General features: G+C 47.0%; 1 protein-coding gene and 1 long non-coding RNA gene across 3 annotated transcripts in view; one reads left to right on the plus strand and one right to left on the minus strand.

Annotated features, from left to right (window-relative positions):
- The window catches only part of IFNGR2 (interferon gamma receptor 2), a 34,716-nt gene extending 23,254 nt beyond the window's left edge, over nt 1-11,462 (plus strand). The window contains exons 4-7 of the mRNA XM_024239362.3: nt 761-909; nt 6,063-6,222; nt 6,601-6,758; nt 10,766-11,462. Coding sequence (XP_024095130.1) covers nt 761-909; nt 6,063-6,222; nt 6,601-6,758; nt 10,766-10,900 — 602 coding nt within the window. The 3' untranslated portion in view covers nt 10,901-11,462. The remainder of the gene's footprint in view (nt 1-760; nt 910-6,062; nt 6,223-6,600; nt 6,759-10,765) is intronic.
- LOC129052369 (uncharacterized) lies at nt 10,820-19,334 on the minus strand. Of its 2 annotated transcripts, none has more exons than XR_010138808.1 (3): nt 19,174-19,334; nt 13,157-13,240; nt 10,820-11,025 (listed from the first exon to the last, which is right to left on the minus strand). It is a non-coding gene; the product is annotated as an uncharacterized LOC129052369 (long non-coding RNA). The 2 variants fall into 2 exon arrangements; XR_008517379.2 differs by lacking the exon at nt 19,174-19,334 and adding an exon at nt 17,829-19,147.
- Nucleotides 19,335-20,452: the final 1,118 nt, after the last annotated feature.

Here is a 20,452-nt window from a genome sequence, read left to right on the forward strand (position 1 = left end):
TGGGCGTGGTGGCTCACGCCTGTAATCCCAGCACTTTGGGAGCCCAAGGCAGGCGGATCACCTGAGGTCAGGAGTTTGAAACCAGCCTGGCCAACATAGTGAAACCCTGTTTCTACTAAAAATACAAAGATTAGCCGGGTGTGGTGGCGTGTGCCTGTAATCCCAGCAACATGAGAGGCTGAGGCAGAAGAATCGCTTGAACCTGGAAGGCGGAGGTTGCAGTGAGCCGAGATCGCACCACTGCACTCCAGCCTGGGTGATATGTGCAAGATTCCATCTCAAAAATGAATAAATAAATAAAATAGGCCAGGCGCGGTGGCTCACGCCTGTAATCTCAGCACTTTGGGAGGCCGAGGTGGGCAGATCATGAGGTCAGGAGTTCGAGAACAGCCTGGCCAACATGATGATACCCTGTTTCTACTAAAAATATAAAAATTAGCCGGGCATGGTGGCACACGCCTGTAATCCCAGCTACTTGAGAGGCTGATGCAAGAGAATTGCTTGAGCCCGGGAGGCGGAGGTTGCAGTGAGCCGAGATCGTACAACTGCACTCTAGTCTGGGCGACAGAGCAAAACTCCATCTCGAAAAAATAATAATAAATAAATAAATAGATAAAAATGTGTGTGTATATATCTACACCCACTATATATATATATATATATATATATATATATATATATAGCATTATATAATACATTGTATTGTATCTATAATACATATGTGTATGTGTGTGGTTTTCTCTTTGTAATTCTTTTTCAGTGACTGTCGGGCCTCCAAAAAACATTGAGGTGACCCCAGCAGAAGGCTCCCTCATCATCAGGTTCTCCTCTCCCTTTGACATCGCTGATACCTCCACGGCCTTTTTTTGTTATTATGTCCATTACTGGGAAAAAGGAGGAATCCAACAGGCAAGAGCATGTTTCTTTTTTGTTTGGATTTTCTTTTGTTTGCAGTTTCTGGCTTAGCAAAAGAAAGAAACCTTTAACATGGGCAAGAACAGGGTGTCCCCATGTCCCCATGTCCCCATAGAGGCTGAGCCCTGAGCCTGTTTTCATTGTCCTCTTCAAGACCTGTTTTTCCACTCGGTTTGCTGAGACCTCCCTCCACCAGGCTGATCTGAAGGGCCAGCCATCTTTTGATGTCACTCTGTGTCCCTTGTGTGGGGTTGAGACTTTGCTGGTGCCCTGCTTACAATGGCCTTTGCCACGCTCTGTAGTTTGGAGGAGGTTTTAGTGGGCCTGGTTCTCCATAAGGAATCCACAACTACAGCCTGCAAGGCTTAACTGTATAAATGTTTGAACAGTTTGTGAAAAGGGCTTATGCGAAATCGGGGGGAAACAGAGGGAGAAAGAGCTTTCCAGAGAGCAGTACCAGCAGGCATGAGAAGGCGTGGCACACGTGGAGAACTGCAGGTGCTTAGATTGGTCAGAAACGCAATCCGCAAGGGGCTGTGGCAGGTGATCACGTTGACAGAGGTGCATGACATCAGAGGGGCCTGGTCAGCCTCGGGGAGTATAGGAAAAAACATGATTGTCTTGAAGCATCTCCAGTGCCGAAATTATCCTAGCTGCATTTAAGGAGGTTCTGATATCTATGTGAACTGCATGATTTCCTAAATTCAACATTATTATGGTTTTTGATAATAAGAGCTTACATTTATTGAGAGCTTCCTTTGTGTTTGGCTCTGAGCCAGAATTTCAGATACTTCATCTCATTTCATCTTTTTTTTTTTTTTTTTTTGAGCTAGAGTTTCGCTTTTGGTGCCCAGCTAGTTTTTGTATTTTTAGTAGAGACAGGGTTTTCACCACATTGGTCAGGCTGGTCTCGAACTCCTGACCTCAGGTGATCTGCCCACCTTGGCCACCCAAAGTGCTGGGATTACAGGCGTGAGCCACCGTGCCCGGCCCATTTCATCTTTATACTAATCCGTTTGCAGAGAGAATCCAAGTCGTGAAGTGACTTGCCTCAGGTCAGCAGCGAATCACTGGCGGAGCAGAGCAGAGACGCCTAGCTTCAGAGCCCTGCTCTTGACCACCACCTTTTTCTGCCACACGCTTTGTATCTGTGCTTCTCCTTCATTTTTTTTTTTTTTTTATTATTGTTCTTTTTTTGAGACAGTCTCACTGTCGCCCAGGCTAGAGTACTGTGGTATGATCTTGGCTCACTGCAACCTCTACCTCCCCGGCTCAAGCAATCCACCCACTTCAGCCACCCGAGTAGCTGGAACTACAGGCCTGTGCCAACCACACCTGGCTAATATTTTTAAATTTTTTTATAGAGATGGAGTTTTGCCATGTTGCCCAGGCTGGTCTCGAACTCCTGGTCTCAAGCGATCTGCCCACCTCAGTCTCCAAAAGTGCTGAGGTTACAGGCATGAGTCCATTCCCAGCCTCCTCTTCATTTCATTTTGGGGAATATGAAACTGGGAAGGGTGAGACTCACTGAAAAACAGACTTAGCATCTAGGAAATAGGGAAAAATCATTTCTCCAAATCAGAGCTCAAGATCTGGGTCGATTAGAATAGGGGGAGCCTGGCAGAATCCAGAAGGGAGAGACTCTGCCTCTTCCAAGTCTGTCCTCACCAACCGGATACAGTGCCGGAAATGCAAGAGATGGGATGGGCGCTCTGGCCACGTTTTTCTCCACCCTTTGGTTGGTTTCTTCACTCGAGGGCACCGTGTTGCCATGCTCCCTCCCCAAGGGCCCGCTCATACTTTTGTTTTTTTTAGGATGGAGTCCATCCACTTCTCTGCACTGAGTCGGCCCCCAGAGGGCGAGTTGCCACTTGTATCCTAGAGCTAGGCACGGCTGCCCAGCACTGGAGGACTCAGCTCCAGGACCCTGGGGCCAGCCTTGTTGAGCAGCGTGCCCTAATGAAGAGCACACAGAACAGGCTTCCACTGCCTGGAACCCACTTAGCACCATGTCACTTAGCCTCTCTGGGCTGCAGCTTCCTCGTGTATAAAATGAAACAACTGAGCTATAAGCTGGAACCTCTGAAGAGGAGCAGCCGTGAGGGCCCCCAAGTCCCTCTCCTCCATTTGACCAGAGCATCTGTACTTGGCTTCCATGATCAAAAGGTTCAAGGATGAAAATGACTCTGAAAGCCACCAGTGTGATCTTTGTTCCAGCTGTGAGTCTGTGTGTTGGGGTCCCCAAGACCCACCCTAGATCGCTCAAAGGACTCCCAGGACTCAGCACAGTTTCTTTTGTTTTGTTTTGTTTTGTTGTAAGACAGAATTTCACTCTGTCGCCCAGGGTGGAGTGCAGTGCCACAATCTTGGCTCACAGGTTCAAGAGATCCTCCTGTCTCAGCCTCCACATCTGTGCCTGGCCCACACTCTGATTTTTTACAGCAAAAGGATGCAAAGCAAAATCAGCAAAGGGAAGAGGCGCATGGAGGAAAGTCTGCAGGTGTCCAGGGGTAGGCTTCCAGGAGCCCTCCCTGAGCTGAGTCACACAGGATATACTTCATTCCTCCACCAGCAAGCTGTGACTGCACATGTGAACTGTTGTCTGCCAGGGAGGCTTATGAGAGACCCAGCGCCCAGGGCTTTTTCCGGGGGCTAGCCACATACGCACCCTCTGTCTAGCATATGCCAAAATTCCGACTCCCAGAAGGAAAGCAGATGCTCCTCATAAAGAAAACACATTGTGCAAACAGTGTAGGGACAGTAAGCCACCTTACCAGTTTGGGAATGGGAGGGATAAACTTGAAATCCAAATTCCCAGGCCGGGCACGGTGGCTCACGCCTGTAATCCCAGCACTTTGGGAGGCCGAGGCAGGCGGATCACTTGAGGTCAGGGGTTCGAGACAGACCTGGCTAGCATGGTGAAAACCCATCTCTACTAAAAAATACAAAAATTAGCCAGGCGTGGTGGTGGGCACTTGTGATCCCAATTACTCAGGAGGCTGAGGCAGGAGAATTGCTTGAATCTGGGAGGCAGAGGTTGCAGTGAGTCGAGATCATACCACTGCACTCCAGCCTGGGCAACGGAGCAAGACTCCGTCTCAAAAAAAAAAAAACACACACACACACACACACACAAATTCCCAGATGTCAGCTAAGGGTTGACCTTGAAATCAGGCCCTTCAAAGGGCATTAGTGTTAGGCCTGTTACGTTAGCTCTTCTGCAGTCTGTGTGATTCTGAATTTTAGGAATTCCAATTGAATGCTGAAATAAACCCAAAGGGAGTTTTTGTCCTTAGAATCGTGTCTTCCTCTGCCCTGGCAGTCCAACACCATTAAACAGAAGAAAAGAAAATGTAAAACCATCAAGTAATACTACTAATTCATAGATCATACAATTATTTTTATATTTTTATTTTTTAATTTTTCAGAGACAATTTCACTCTGTCACCCAGGCTGGAGTGCAGTGGTGCAGTCATAGCTCACTGTAGCCTCCAATTCCCAGGCTCAAGCCATCCTCCCACTTTGGCCTCCCGAGTAGCTGGGACTATAGGCATGCACCACCATGATGAGCTTATTTTTTTTATTATTATTTTCTGTAGAGACGGAGGGAGGGGGGTCTCACTATGTTACCCAAGCTCAAACTCCTGGGCTCAAGTGATCCTCCCACCTCAGCCTCCCAAAATGCTGGAATTACAGGCATGAGCCACCATGCCTGGCCTATTTTTGTATTTTAAAAAATAACATGTTCTGTATTTGAATAATCTGCCTTTTTTCAGTTAACAATTTAGCAGCCTTGTCTTCCCATGTTTTCAAGCATATGTTATACCACCATTTCATGTGGCTGCAGTGGATTATATTGTATCTCAAAATTAGGAAACAGTTCTTTGCAAGAAACCCTGTACTGCCATAATAGGGTATCACTGTTTTCCACTTTGGTATGGGACGATGACAGCCTCACCAGGACAACAGGAGCCATTGCCTGGAAGACCAGGTGGGGAGGCAGCAAGGCCTGCTTGAGGCAGCAGAGGGATGCGCAGAGGAGACACAGAACCTTCCTAGAGTCTAGGGTCCAGTTGTCTCCTGATGACATAAATCCCTAAGGTCATTTTAGCTGAAACTATAGGAGGCTCAAGCACATTTCGGTCAAACTAGAAGCAGGTTGGGAATGAAAGGAACATTATTTCCCAGAATAATTTTTTCTCTGTTGACTAACTTGAGGTATCTAGATTAACCATGAGATACAAAATGTTGGCCGGGCACGGTGGCTCACGCCTGTAATCCCAGCACTTTGGGAGGCCGAGGCAGGTGGATTACCTGAGATCAGGAGCTCGAGACCAGCCTGGGCAACATGGTGAAACCCTGTCTCTACTAAAAATACAAAAATGAGCCGGACATGATGGTGGATGTGTATAATCCCAGCTACTCAGGAGTTGGAGGCAGGAGAATTGCTTGAACCTGGGAGGCGGAGGTTGCAGTGAGCTGAGGTCGCACCATTGCGATCCAGCCTGGCGACAGAGCGAAACTCCATCTCAAAAAAAAGAGAAAGAAATACAAAATGTTTGTTTTGAGATGGAGTCTTGCTCTTCATCCAGGCTGGCGCAATCTCGGCTCACTGCACCCTCTGCCTCCTGGTCCAAGTGATTCTCCTCCCTCAGCCTCCCATGTAGCTGGGATTACAGGTGTGCATCACCACATCCAGCTAATTTTTGTACTTTTAGTAGAGACTGGGTTTTGCAGTGTTGGCCAGGCTGGTCTCTAACTCCTGACCTCAGGTGATCCACCCACCTTGGCCTCCCAAAGTGGTGGTATTACAGGCTTGAGCCACCCCATCCAGCCCAAAATGTTAATTTTAAAGGAGAAAAAGGTTATCCTAGAAATTGGGATTTACTGAAGTCTAGTTACTACAATGGGCACTCTGAGACCTCACAGCCAGAAACACAGTTCTAAAGCTATCAGCCTCTTTGGCCACACAACACACCAATTTTCACACATAAAATGTGTCCACTGCCAGCCAGTGACCCGCTAAAAATGGCATCTTGTTCTCCTTTGGTTGTCGTGTTCACAGTGAATTTGAGGAAACATCAGAAAAGATGTAGGCAGCTTGGCCATGTTCATTTACATGTGTGCTTGTGGTGTTTTTAAAACAGGTCAAAGGCCCTTTCAGAAGCAACTCCATTTCACTGGATAACTTAAAACCCTTCAGAGTGTACTGTTTACAAGTCCAGGCACAACTGCTTTGGAACAAAAGTAACATCTTTAGAGTCGGGCATTTAAGCAACATATCTTGCTACGAAACAATGGCAGACGGTAAAATATACCTTCTTATGTCCTTTCTGAACTGGGAAAAGAATACTCCTCCAACAGTGAAATCGGGGAATGCTTATGAGGTCATGGGTGGTGGGAGTCGGGAGACCCAGTGAGAAGAGAGTGTTGAACTGCAGGAATAATGAGCTTGTGCTGAGATCTGCAGTAGTGGAGGCTGCCAGACAGCTACCGCTTGCTTTATTTCATTACAGGATTGACTTTAGCTATTAATGTAAGCATACCAGGTGAGGGTGGGGGTAGGGGGACTTGCCCATTTTACTAGGACAGGAATGCTCTTCAAGCAGCATGGATGAAACATTAACTGATGTTTGTGTTGTGCGTAGAAAGATCATTCTGTTCACTTTTGTGTCCTCTTTTTAGCCTCCACTGAGCTTCAGCAAGTCATCCTGATCTCCGTGGGAACATTTTCGTTGCTGTTGGTGCTGGCAGGAGCCTGTTTCTTCCTGGTCCTGAAATACAGAGGCCTGATTAAATACTGGTTTCACACTCCACCAAGCATCCCGTTACAGATAGAAGAGGTACATGTGCACACATCTCTTTTTTTTCTTTTTTTTTGAGACAGGGTCTTGCTCTGTTGACCAGGCTGGAGTGTGGTGGTACAATCTCTGCTCACTGCAGCCTCCATCTCCCAGGTTCAAGCGATTCTCCTGCCTCAGCCTCCCGAGTAGCTGGTATTACAAGTGTTCACCACCATGGCCTGCTAATTTTTGTATTTTTGGTAGAAACGGGGTTTTGCTATGTTGGCCAGACTGGTCTCAAACTCCTGACCTCAAGTGATCCACCCACCTCAGCCTCCCAAAGTGCTGGGATTACAGGCGTGAGCCACTGCGCCCGTCCACGCAGACATCTTAATGGTGACACATCAGGGCCCCACTGCCCCTGGCAACCCCTAAGAGTGCAGCTGTGGGCAAAGCTGTGGACACAGAGATTTGGGTTAAAAATGGTATGGGGTTGTTTGTACACCCATGTTCATATTGACATGATTCACAACAGCCAAAAGGCGGAAGCACTTCGGTGTCGTTGAAGGATTAATAGATAAATCAGTGGATGGTCTTTCCATACAATGGAATATCATTCAGCCTTAGAAAGGAAGGGGATTGTGACACATCCTACCACACGGATGGACCTTGAGGACATTATGCTGAGTGGAGTAGGGCAGTCACAAAAGGCTACTGTCTGCTTCCACTTAAATGAGGTCCCCAGAGTCATCAAATCCATAAAGACAGGAAGTAGAATGGCGGTTGCGGTGGAGGAGGGAGGGAAGTGGGAAGTTCGTGTTGAATGGGGCCAGAGTTTCATTTCTGGGGCTGTACGGAGTTCTGGAGATGGATGGTTGTCATGATTGCACAATGTGAATGTGCTTGGCACTACCAAACTGTACACCTAAAAAGAGTTATGATGGTACGTTTTATGTTATGTGTATTTTACCACAATTTAGTTTTTTTTTTCAATGGCATGGGGTTGGCTAAAAAGGTGGCCTGGCCTGGCCTGGAGATTGGCTGCAGTAGGCCCCTCTCCGAGGCAGCAGGTCTCCTCTGCTGTCTGGAGAATGCGCCAGGGAAGCAGCCTGGCTGGAGGACGTGAAGGTGGTGGAGACGGTGATCAGGAGCTTGAGCTTTGGGGCTCACAGGGTGCTTAGGAGGGCCCTAAGGCAGAGTCAACACCCAGAGCTGTGAGTGCCAGGCCCTGTGCACCCATTGCCCAGTAGGTATTGCTAATATTTGAAAGGACTTGAGAAAGAACAGTAGCATGGGTCTTGTGGAAAGTCTTATTTTCCTGCATAACCCCAGCCCCTTGAGGCTTTGTGAGGCCATTGGGCCTTCTGAGGACACGGTCAGGACATTTTGGGGATCAGAGGTGAGCTGAGAGAAGAACATTTAAAAAGCATTTGCAGCCGGCCACAGTGACCCACACATGTAACCCCAGCACTTGGGGAGGCCAGGATGGGCAGATCACCTGAGGTCAGGAGTTTGAGACCAGCCTGGCCAACATGGTGAAACCCTATCTATCTCTACTAAAAATACAAAAATTAGCCGGGCGTGGTGGTGGGCGCCTGTAATCCCAGCTACATGAGAGGCTGAGGCAGAAGAATTGCTTGAACCCAGGAGGTGGAAGTTACAGTGAGCCAAGATCGCACCATAGCACTTTAGCTTGGGTGGCAGAGCAAGACTCCATCTCAAAAAAAATAAATAAAAAGCATTTGCCTCTGGAGGCTTCACATTATTCTTGGGTAAACCCAGAGTAAAGGTGTTGGAAACAGAATGTTACTCGGTTACATATGGGATGAACAGATGTTAGATAAGGTCCAAGTCTGCAGACACATAGCAGCACTTTCAGAAAGAACCCTAGTCACTTGTTCCTTCATCTGCCATGATGTATCGTAGCTACACAGGCAGTATACAGATTCCCTACTAGAACCTCCCTGGTTAATACTGTCACAAAATCACAGCTCCTAACAGGTCTCAGAATCTTACTTGCAGTAATAATCTCTCTCTCTCTGCTGGTAGAACTACCAGCTGAGCCCCAGTACATGAATATACTATGAGTCATTCCTCGGAGACATGAACAGAAAACACAGGCCTGTCAGTTCTCTTTTCTAGGAAAGCATAAAGAACATCCGCCAAAGGTCTCTGAGTTACATGGGAACAGTGAATCATGTTTCACTTATAATTCTGGGGTTTCACAAGGGTACATGTTTTGGTTTTGTTCCTCTTTCAGTCAGTCAGCTACAAGCTCATTGTCTTTCAGTATCTTTCAGCATTTCCAAGAGCTAGACACTAGATTCTTGGTAACTTGGTGAATCTATGGCTAAGCCTAAAGCCTGCGGGAGCAAAAGGGAAATTAATCTCTGGGAAACACCCCTTTATATGTTAAGGCCTAAGGCCCTCCCTCCCAGATTCTCTGCTTGCTGTGCGCTGTGCACCGTGCGCTGGTGCGAGGGGAGGGGTGGAGGAGTGCCTGAGACCGATGCTTGTGAACTTGCCTTCTTTTTCCCAATCACAGCTGAACAAGAGCCCCCAGTCCCACCTTCACTGAAAGGTTACAATTTTAGAGACGTTTTAAGATTAATAACCCACAGGCCTACACTGAGGGTTGCAAGGAAGAACTTGCTTTTCTTCCAATCAGAAAATCAGAAGAAAAAAAACAAAAAACAAAACTTGCTTTTCCTGAGTGTTGCCCTTTTAAACTCTCAGCATATTAACGTGGTCAGCCCTGGGATGAGTATTAAAGTGATTACTGAGATGAGGGGTAAGGAGTATTCAACTATTAGAAGTTGTTGGCTGGGTGCGGTGGCTCATGCCTGTAATCCCAGCACTTTGGGAGGCTGAGGTGGGTGGATCATGAGTTGTAGAGATCGAGACCATCCTGGACAACATGGTGAAACCCTTTCTCTACTAAAAATACAAAAATTACCCAGGCATGGTGGCATGCGCCTGTAGTCCCAGCTACTCGGGAGGCTGAGGCAGGACAATCGCTTGAACCCAGGAGGCGGAGGCTGCAGTGAGCTGAGATCATGCCACTGCACTCCAGCCTGGCAACAGAACAAGACTCCGTCTCAAGAAAAAAAAAAAAAAATTAGCCAGCCCTGGTGGTGCATGCCTGCAATCCTAGCTACTTGGGAGGCTGAGGCAGGAGAATTGCTTGAACCCAGGAGGCGGAATTGCAGTGAGCCAAGATCGTGCCACTGCACTCTAGCCTGGGCGATAGAGAGACTGACTCAAAAACAACAATAAAAAATTGTTGCCGGGTGCAGTGGCTCACACCTGTAATCCCAGCACTTTGGGAGGCCGAGGCCGAGGCAGGTGGATCACCTGAGGTCGGGAGTTTGAGACAGCCTGACCAACATGGAGAAACCCCGTCTCTACTAAAAATACAAAATTAGCAGGGTGTAGTGGTGCATGCCTGTAATCCCAGCTACTTGGGAGGCTAAGGCAGAGGAATCACTTGAACCTGGGAGGCAGAGGTTGCAGTGAGATGAGATCGTGTCATTGCACTCCAGCCTGGGCAACAACGCGAAACTCCGTCTCAAAAAAAAAAAAAAAATTGTTTCATTGTTGAAAAAAAAGAAAAAGAAGTTATGTCATTGGTGGACAGAATCAACTTATATCTGAATAAAATAACAACTATACCAATTAAAACTAAAGTAGGCCAGGCGTAGTGGCTCACGCCTATAATCCCAGCACTTTGGGAGGCCGAGGTACGTGGATCATTTGCGGTCAGGAGTTTGAGACCAGCCTGGCCAACATAGTGAAACCCTGTCTCTACTAAAAATACAAAATTAGCCGGGCGAGGTGGTGGGCACCTGTAGTCCCAGCTACTTGGAGGGTTGAGGCAGGAGAATCGCTTGAACCCGGGAAGCAGAGGTTGCAGTGAGCTGAGATCACACCACTGCACTCCAGCCTAGGCGACAGAGTGAGACTCCATCTCAAAAAAAAAAAAGAATTAAAAACAAAAACTAAACTTAAAAGGTCTGGTATATTGAACTGGTAAACTAATTACAATTTTGCTTTCCAACCTCCTCCAGTATTTAAAGGACCCAACTCAGCCCATCTTAGAGGCCTTGGACAAGGACAGCTCACCAAAAGATGACGTCTGGGACTCTGTGTCCATTATCTCGTTTCCAGAAAAGGAGCAAGAAGATGTTCTCCAAACACTTTGAACCAAAGCATGGGCCTAGCCCACCGGCTCCCTGGAAGAGATCATCGAGCCATCGGAGCTGCTGGAGTTCTGTCTGGACTTTCCAGAGACCAGTATTCCCTTTTGCTGCCTCTAAAAGGCCTGTCCCTGCAGACATGAGAGACAGCAGGTCTCATGGGGGTGACAAGCTTTTTTTTTTTTTTTTTTTTCTTGAAGAATTTTCAAAATCAAACAAGTTTCCAGAATGATTCTACGGAGATATCCCAGGAAAATTAAGGCTTCTCTTAAACACTAAAAAGGCATGTAATTGCTTGTTAGCAAAATGGATATGACACATCTCTGATGCTTTTTTCATTATTGGTTGGGCTGAGCAGTCAGAAGACCTGGTCTTCTTCTTGACTTTGGCAAATGAGCCGGAGCCCCTCGGGCAGGTCACACAACCTGTGCCAGCAAGGGACACTGAGTGGCCCTTCATGTACGTCCATGGTGTGCTGGCTTAAAATGTAATTAATCTTGTAAATATACTCCTAGTAATTTAAGATTTTGTTTTTAAACTAACTGGAAATAAAAGATTGTATAGTGCATGTTTTTTAAAGTCTATGTAAAGTCTTTTCTTTATTGTAGCCTATTTTCTGCAGAGTTTCAGCTTTTTAAAATTACTCAATCTAAACTTGTTTTTTCTTAAATAACACCTGCTAGAGCTACTGAGGCCTCATGGGAACTGAGCAAACACTTCCTATGGATGTCACTTGATCTTCCAAAGGTTATAAAGAAGGCCGGGGCCTAGTGCGGTGGCCCACGCCTATAATCCCAGTACTCTGGGAGGCTGAGGTGGGTGGATCACTTGAGGCCAGGAGTTCTAGACCCGCCTGGGCAACATGGTGAAACCCTGTCTCTGAAAAATGCAAAAATTAACCAGGCATGATGACGTGCACCTGTACTCCCAGCTACTTGAGAGGCTAAAGTGGGAGGATGCTTTAGCCTGGGAGGCGGAGGTTACCATGAGCCGAAATGATGCCACTGCACTCCAGCGTGGGAGACAGCGAGACCCTATCTCAAAAAAAAAAAAAAAAAAAAAAAAAGAGGGCTGGGCATGGTGGCTCATGCCTGTAATCCCAGCACTTTGGGAGGTCAAGATGGGAGGATCGCTTGAGGCCAGGAGTTTAAGAACAGCCTGGGCAACATAGTGAGACCTTGTTTTCACAAAAAATAAAAAATTAGCTAGTCATGGTGGTGCACACCCGTAGTCCCAGCTACTCAGGAGGCTGAGACCAGAGGATCATTTGAGCCTAGGAGTTAGGAGTTCAAGGCTGCAGTGAGCAATGATTACACCACTACATTCCAGCCTTGGCGACAGAGCAAGAGAGACCCTGTCTCAAAAATATAAAAGTTATAAGGGGGATTTGCAGAAGGCACATTAGCACTTCATTTATATGTGACAAGTCACACTGTGTTGACCAAGGCAGGGATTTGTGGGCAATAAAGAGAATTAACTGATCAATAGTAGTGTTATCCACTGAGCACGCAAGTCATCTGACTGTGTCAGTATTGTTGGGCTCTGTTGTTCAAAGGATATGTATTTAAAATCCACTTACAGGCTGGGCACGGTGGCTCACACCTGTAATCCCAGCACTTTGGGAGGCCGAGGTGGGCAGATCACCTGAGGTCAGGAGTTCGAGACCAGCCTGGCCAACATGGTGAAACCCTGTCTCTACTAAAAGCACAAAAATTAGCTGAGTGTGGTGGCAGGCACCTATAATCCCAGCTACATGGGAGGCAGTTGGGGCCCTGTACTGCTGGTAAGAAAGTGGCTTTTTTTTTTTCCCTTTTGAGACAGAGTCTCGCTCTGTCGCCCAGGCTGGAGTGCAGTGGCGCGATCTCGGCTCACTGCAACCTCCACCTCCCAGGTTTAAGCAATTCTCCTGCCTCAGCCTCCCGAATAGCTGGGATTACAGACGTGCACCACTATGCCTGGCTAATTTTTGTATTTTTAGTAGAGAAGGGGTTTCACCATGTTGGCCAGGCTGGTCTCGAACTCCTGACCTCGTGATCCACCCGCCTTGGTCTCCCAAAGGGTTGAGATTACAGGCGTGAGCCACCGTGTCCGGCGAAAGTAGCTAACTCTCTAAGTATTGTGTACCGTGCTGTCTGCAGTGGCAAGAGTTAGAAAAACAAGGCCCACTCCCACCCCATGCACGCATCTGTTGTATGCATTAGGTGCACCTTAAGTAGACAAGTTTGGAGGAAGAAGTTGTAGATAGGAATTGTAAAGACTTACCTTAGACCGTTCAGGAAATCAGAGACAGAAGAGCTTCTTCTGTTGGGCATCAGGATGGTGCCCAGCGAGGAGTGGAGGATACATCTATAGCAGGAGAACAGGAAAGAGTTTGAGCCCAGCAGGACAGAGGGCAGATCAACTCTGTTAGGGTAAGGGCATCTGTGCCACCCCATTTATTTATTTATTTAGAGACAGAGTCTCACCCTGTTGCCCAGGCTGGAGTGCAGTGGCACGATCTCAGTTCACTGCAACCTCCGCCTTCCGGGTTCAAGCGATTTTTGTGCCTCAGCCTCCAGAGTCGCTGGGATTACAGATGTGCGCCACCACACCCAGCTGATTTTTGTATTTTTAGTAGAGATGGGGTTTCACCCTGTTGGTCAGGCTGGTCTCAAACTCCTGACCTCAGGTGATCCGCTCACCTCAGCCTCCCAAAGTGCTGGGATTACAGGTGTGAGCCACTGTGACCAGCCTTAAATAGTATTTTTTGAAATGAAATGCCTCATTCTCCTTAGTAAAATAAATGACTAATTGATGGGATTAGTATTTACACTAGTCAAGGCCAGGCGCAGTGGCTCACACCTGTAATCCGAGCACTTTGGGAGGCTGAGGTGGGTGGATCATGAGGTCAGGAGTTTGAGACAAGTCTGGCCAACATGGCGAAAACCTGTTTCTATTAAAAATACAAAAATTAGCCGGGCGTGGTGGCTCACACCTGTAATCCCAGCTACTTGGGAGGCTGAGGCAGGAGAATCACTTGAGCCCGAGAAGCGGAGGTTGCAGTGAGCTGAGATGGCACCTCTGCACTCCAGCCTGGGCAACAGAGCAAGACTCTGTCTCAAAAAAAATAAAGTCAAGCTAAGTACATAGTCAAAATTTTTGAGTTGGAAGCATTCTTATAAATCATCTGTTGACAGGGCATAATCCATAACCTACTTGCCAAATCAGTCCATTCCCTGTTTTTGTAAAACCCGTGTGCTAAGAATAGCTTTTACATCTTGGAATAGTTAGAGAAAAAGTCAAAAGAAGAATATTTCATCACACATGAAAACTGTATGATATTCAAATTTCACTGTTCATAAATATTAGAACCCAGAAGGTAAGCTGGGCGTAGTGGTTCACACCTGTAATCCCAGCACTTTGGGAGGCCGAGGTGGGCGGATCATTTGAGGCCAGGAGTTTGAGACCAGCCTGACCAACATGGTGAAACACCGTCTCTACTAAAAATACAAAAATTAGCCGGGCATGGTGGTGCACGCCTGTAGTCCCAGCTACTCAGGAGGCTGAGCGAAGGGTATTGCTTGAACCCGGGAGGCTGAGGTTGCAGAGCCTAGATCATGCCACTGCACTCCAGCCTGGGTGACACAGTGAGACCCCATCTCAAAAAAGAAAAGAATAAAAAGAACCCAGAAGGTGAAGGAGAGGGAAGCTTCAGAGGAGCTGATCGGCATGGGGGTGAAGAGGGGAAGCCCCAGGGCAGGAGCTGGAGCCATGGTGGGGCAAAGAAAGGAGACTTTGTAGGACAGCAGCCGATGTGCTACACTGAAGAAACCAGCGCTGCCTCCCACCCAGCAATTACCTTCCTGGGGAACATCTCAGTTCCTAGCCAGGGCTTGGGTCATCTGCCTCTGAGACATTTATATCTTTTAACATCACGTCTCTGGCCAGGCGTGGTGGCTCACACCTGTAATTCTAGCACTTTGGGAGGCCGAGGTGGGCGGATTGCCTGAGCTCAGGAGTTTGAGACCAGCCTGCGCAACATGGTGAAACCCTGTCCCTACTAAAATACAAAAAAAAAAAAAAGCCAGGCATGGCGACATGTGCCTCTAGTACCAGCTACTCAGGAGGCTGAGGCAGGAGAATTGCTTGAACCTGGGATGCAGAGGTTGCAGTGAGCAGAGATCGTGCCACTGCATGCCTGGTGACAGAGTGAGACTCTGTCTCAAAAATAATAATAATAAAATAGGCCAGGTGCGGGGGCTCACGCTTGTAATCACAGAACTTTGGGAGGCTGAGGCACGAGGGATCATGAGGTCAGGAGTTTGCGACCAGCCTGACCAACATGGTGAAACCCCGTCCCTACTAAAAATACAAAAATTAGCCAGGCGTGGTCATGTGTGTCCGTAATCCCAGCTACTCAGGAGGCTGAGGCAGGAGAATCACCTGAACCTGGGAGGCAGAGGTTGCAGTGAGCCGAGATCGCACCACTGCCCTCCACCTGGGCGACAGAGCAAGACTCTGTCTCAAAAAATAATAATAAAATAAAATAACGTCTCTGTCCATAGTGTTTAAATCACATAAAATGGACTTCTGGCAGGGCACGGCGGCTCACACCTGTAATCCCAGCATTTTGGGAGGCTCAGGTGAGCGGATCACCTGAGGTCAGGAGTTCAAGACCAGTCTGGCCAACATGGCGAAACCCCGTCTCTACTAAAAATACAAAAATTGGCCCAGCGTGGTGGCAGGTGCCTGTAATCCCAGCTATTCAGGAGGCTGAGGCAGGAGAATCGGTTGAACCCACAAGGTGGAAGTTGCAGTGAGCCAAGATGGCACCACTGCACCTCAACCTGGGCAACAGAGCAAGAATCTGTCTCAAAAAAAAAAGACTTCTTGGTACATAACATTTAAAGAAGCCTGCATAGTCACTATGGCCACCATGTCTTTGAAGCGCCACAACAGAGAGAGGCTCCCTGAAAGGAAATGATACTGATTTGGGAATAGGGTATTACAAGGGGAACACGTGTGCCAGAGTAAACTATGTACATACTTAGGCAGGTGAAGGAAAACAAAGGTTCTTAAAGGAAAAATGAGGATGAGATCACTGTTTTAAGATAATTATCCTTGGCTATAAGGATCAATAGCAAGGGGGATGCCATTCCAAGGTTAGACAGGCAGTTGTTGGGCAGATGTCCTCATTAAAGTGTTTTTTGTGTAAGACTGTGAAGGGCTTTTGTGCAAGGCTGAGATTTTTACAGTCTTTTGTGATCATTTTAATTTATGTATTTATTTAGAGACAGAGTCTTGCTCTGTCATCCAAGCTGGAGGGCAGTGATGCAATCACAGCTGACTGCAATCTCTGCCTCCCGGATTCAAGAAATTCTCCTGTCTCAGCCTCCTTAGTAGATGGGACTACAGGCACCCGCCACCATGCCTGGCTAATTTTTTGTATTTTTAGTAGAGATGGGATTTTGCCATGTTGCCCAGGCTGGTCTTGAACTCCTGACCTCAAGTGATCCACCTGCCTCGACCTTCTAAAGTGCTAGGATTACAGGCATGAGCCACCACACCTGGCCTTGTGATCATTTTTGTTATCAAGCAATTTTGCATGAGAATCCTTCATGGCCTTCCCCAGCTCTATTTGTCAGGGTTTTTTGTTTGTTTGTTTGAAGCACAAGTGACTCCATTTTGATTCTGACAACTTCCACACTATGCAGTCACATCTCTGAGGTGCCCAGAGCCCTTCAAAATATATTTGCTATTTACCAAATAGTCTCTATTTGAGATGAGAACATCTCCAGCTGTCCTTCTGTTTGGTGAGAAGTGAGACTCCACCCCAGCATTTTCCGGAGATGCAGTCACGCCTCCCCGCCCTTCACTGCCACTCCCAGCCTCCCTTGAGACTCAAGGACTGTCCCATGGGAATGAAGTGAAAGTGATGTCTTTCTCCTTGTTTCCAGTCTGTGGTGAGGGAAAACAGCTGGCTACGCTTGGGAGGGTATGGAAACTGGTCAGAGTGGGTACTTGGGACCTGGGGCCTCAGAGCCGCCCGTTGCTAAGGAGAGGACTCTAGTCAGGGCAACTTGCCAATGCTCTAGGAAGATGATCTAGTAATGACACCTAGACATTCCTAAAAAATGATAGCCTAAAAATTCATCCCATTGTAGAAATGCAGGCAGCACTAGCTTCTCTGGGCCCCTCAGTTATCAAAAAAAGAGGAGGGAGGCAGACCCTCAGGGTTACTTTACATCCATATACCTAGCTACAACATAAACATCAAATGATATGTGGCCAGGCGCGCTGGCTCACACCTGTAATCCCAGCACTTTGGGAGGCTGAGCAGGAGTTCGAGACCAGCCTGGCCAGCATGGAGAAACCCCATCTCTACTAAAAATACAAAAATTAGCCAGGCATGGTGGTGCACATCTGTAGTTCCAGCTACTCAGGAGGTTGAGGCATGAGAATCGCTTGAACCTGGGAGGCGGAGGTTGCAGTGAGCAAGATCGTGCCACTGCACTCCAGTGCACTGTTCGCCACTGGGCGAACAGAGAGAGAGACTGTCGCAAAAAAAAAAACAACAAAAAACAAAACAAAACAAAACAAAAAGCACAACATATGAAATTAATGATTTTCCTTGAAATTAAATAGTGGTATGAGTAACAATGTATAATAACTGTAAATATTAATTCAACTCGTTTCATTTCTACATTCAGGTGAATAAAAATATCTGATCTATTCTCTGTGGGTAATAAGAGTATTTTTGTATCTGAAAAGCCTAAGAGAGGGTCAAACCCTTAAAGAGCTGGTAAGTCCGGGTAGGAGGACCCTGAGGTCCTTGGAGATGGACAGGTACAAAATTTTGCCTGGCACAAAATTCAATTAATCAATCAAACTAGTACGTTTCTTGACTATTTACTTTCTGAAATTTTGCTGTGACCCTTAGTACAACTGTGAGTACCTTCAAGTGTCCTCCAGATCCAGACGCTTCTCAAGTGGCCAGCCCCATGCTAACTACTAAAATATGTGGAGCACCAGTAATCAGGGCTGTGGGTACATTCCTGTAGGCTGTGCACCGCACAACCCCACTGGTGCTGTTGACCTAAACAGAACACAAAGGCACACAGCAACTGCTAGTAGCCCTGATACGTAAACCACTCAAGTTCCAAATGCCTAGTCACAGAAGACAAAGACTGAAGAACCATTCCAAATGTAAGAGACACTGCAGGGATATGACAACTAAATGCAATGTGTGACCATGGGCAGGATCTTGCCACAGAAAAATAGAGGTTTTTTTCTTTACTATAAAGTACATTACAGGGGTAACGTGAAAAATTTGAATAAGGCACAAAGTACTGTATCAGTGTTAATTTTCTGACTTTGGCATCGTATTGCAGTGATGTTTGGGGGGAAATATACACAGGATTCAAGGGTAAGTAAACAGGTGTCACATCTGCAACATGCTGCCAAACACTTAAAATAACAGACCAAAGTAAATGTAGTAAAATGTTAACTTCTGGGAATCTGAAGGTTATACAGGAATTTTTTTTTTTTTTTTTTTTTTTTTTTACAGAGTTTCGCTCTGTCGCCCAGGCTGGAGAGCAATGGCGGGGTCTTGGCTCACTGCAACTTCCGCCTCCTGGGTTCAAGCGATTCTCCTGCCTCAGCCTCCCAAGTAGCTGGGATTATAGGCACCTGCCACTACGCCCGGCTAATTTTTGTATTTTTAGTAGAGATGGGATTTCACCATGTTGGCCAAGCTGGTCTTGAACTCCTGACCTCCAGTGATCCGCCCACCTTGGCCTCCCAAAGCACTGAGATATAGGCGTGAGCCACCATGCCTGGCCTCTTTGTGCTATTTTTATAACTCTCCTGGTAAGACTGATGTAATTTCAACATAAAAAGTTAATCTCAGGCTGGGCGCAGCGGCTCACGCCTGTAATCCTAGCACTTTGGGAGGCTGAGGTGAGCAGATCGCTTGAGCTCAGGAGCTCCAGACCAATCTGGGCAACATGGTGAAACCGTGTCTCTACAAAAAATACAATTAGCCAGGCATGGTGGCATGTGTCTGTAGTCCAAGCTACTCAGGAGGCTGAGGTGAGATGATCTCTTGAGCCTAGGAGGCAGAGGTTGCAGTGAGCCGAGCTCACACCACTGCACTCCAGCCTGGGTGACAGAGCCAGACCTGTCTCAAAAAAAAAAAAGGTTAATTTCTAAACTCACAACTTCCATGGTGGGAGGGAAGTACATTGATCATACTGAATAATGTTTTTGGCACCAGGAGTAGAAACTGTTGGAGTACAGACCTGTACTATAGTCCCAGCTACTTCGAAGGCTGAGGCTGGAGGGTCACTTGAGCTCAGGAGTTCCAGGACGAAGCGTGCAATGATCATGCCTGTGAAAGCCACTGCACTCCAGCCTGGGTAAAATAGTGAGACTCCATCTCTTTACAAAGAAAGAAAGAAAAGAAACTGCTGGCTGGGTGCGGTGGCTCATACCTGTAATCCCAGCATTTTAGGAGGCTGAGGTAGGCAGATCCTTTGAGCCTAGGAGTTCGAGACCAGCCTGGGTAACATGGTGAAACCCCATCTCTACAAAACATTAACAATTAGCCAGGATGTAGTGGCAGGCACCTGTAGTCTGAGCTACTTGGAAGGCTGAGGTGGGAGGATCACTTGAGCCTGGGAGGCAGAGGGTGACAGAGTGAGACCCAGTCTCAAAAAACAAAAAACAAAAAACAAAAAACAGAAATTGCTGCTGGAAAAGAGCACAATTTACATCCTTTTTGGAGAGCTCTCTGGTTTTATGTCTAGACCTCTGGGGTGGGGAAGAGGTCAACATGCTCCCCAAATCAAAGACCCAGCGCTGTCTACACTGGCATAATCCATGAGGGTCTAGGCAGCCTGTCCTACCATATTTACTCAAAGAAATTTAAAATATCCTATCTGCCACAGCTATAAGAATTGAAGAGGCATTTACTGCTATCCAAAACCCTACGTAAAATTACTTAAGCTGTGATAAAAGTGCTACAAAAAAAAGCTCTGGCATGCTCTAACCCTGGAAGTCTTGTTTTCCTTAGCATGGCATGCCACCTTGTGGCAAAAAGCTAAAAAGTCATCAGATGAGAAAGAAAACATCCCTTCAAAAGTCATCTTAAGAAATGCCAGGCGCGGCACCTATAATTCCCTGCACTTTGGGAGGCCGAGGCTGGCGGATCGCTTGAGGTTAGAAGTTCAAGACCAGCCTGGCCAACATGGCAAAACCCCATCTCTACTAAAAATACAAAAACAATTAGCCGGGCATGGTGGCACGTGCCTACAATCCCAGTTACTTGGGAGGCCAAGGCACAAGAATGGCTTGAATCCAGGAGGCTGAGGTTGCAGTGAGCCACTGTACTCCAGCCTGGATGACAGAGTGAGACTCTGTCTCAAAAAAAAGGAAAAAAAAAAGCCTACTTGTGTGAATCACTTACTATTTCCAGGAACTATGTTAAGCATTTCCTCAGATTAATTCTCAAACATACTTACAGACAGGGAAACAGTCTTGCAGTCAAATAGCTAATAAGTGGCAGTGCCAGAATAAGGG

Source organism: Pongo abelii, chromosome 22 (genome assembly GCF_028885655.2).
Source record: "Pongo abelii isolate AG06213 chromosome 22, NHGRI_mPonAbe1-v2.0_pri, whole genome shotgun sequence".
NCBI classification, from domain to species: Eukaryota; Metazoa; Chordata; class Mammalia; order Primates; family Hominidae; genus Pongo; species Pongo abelii.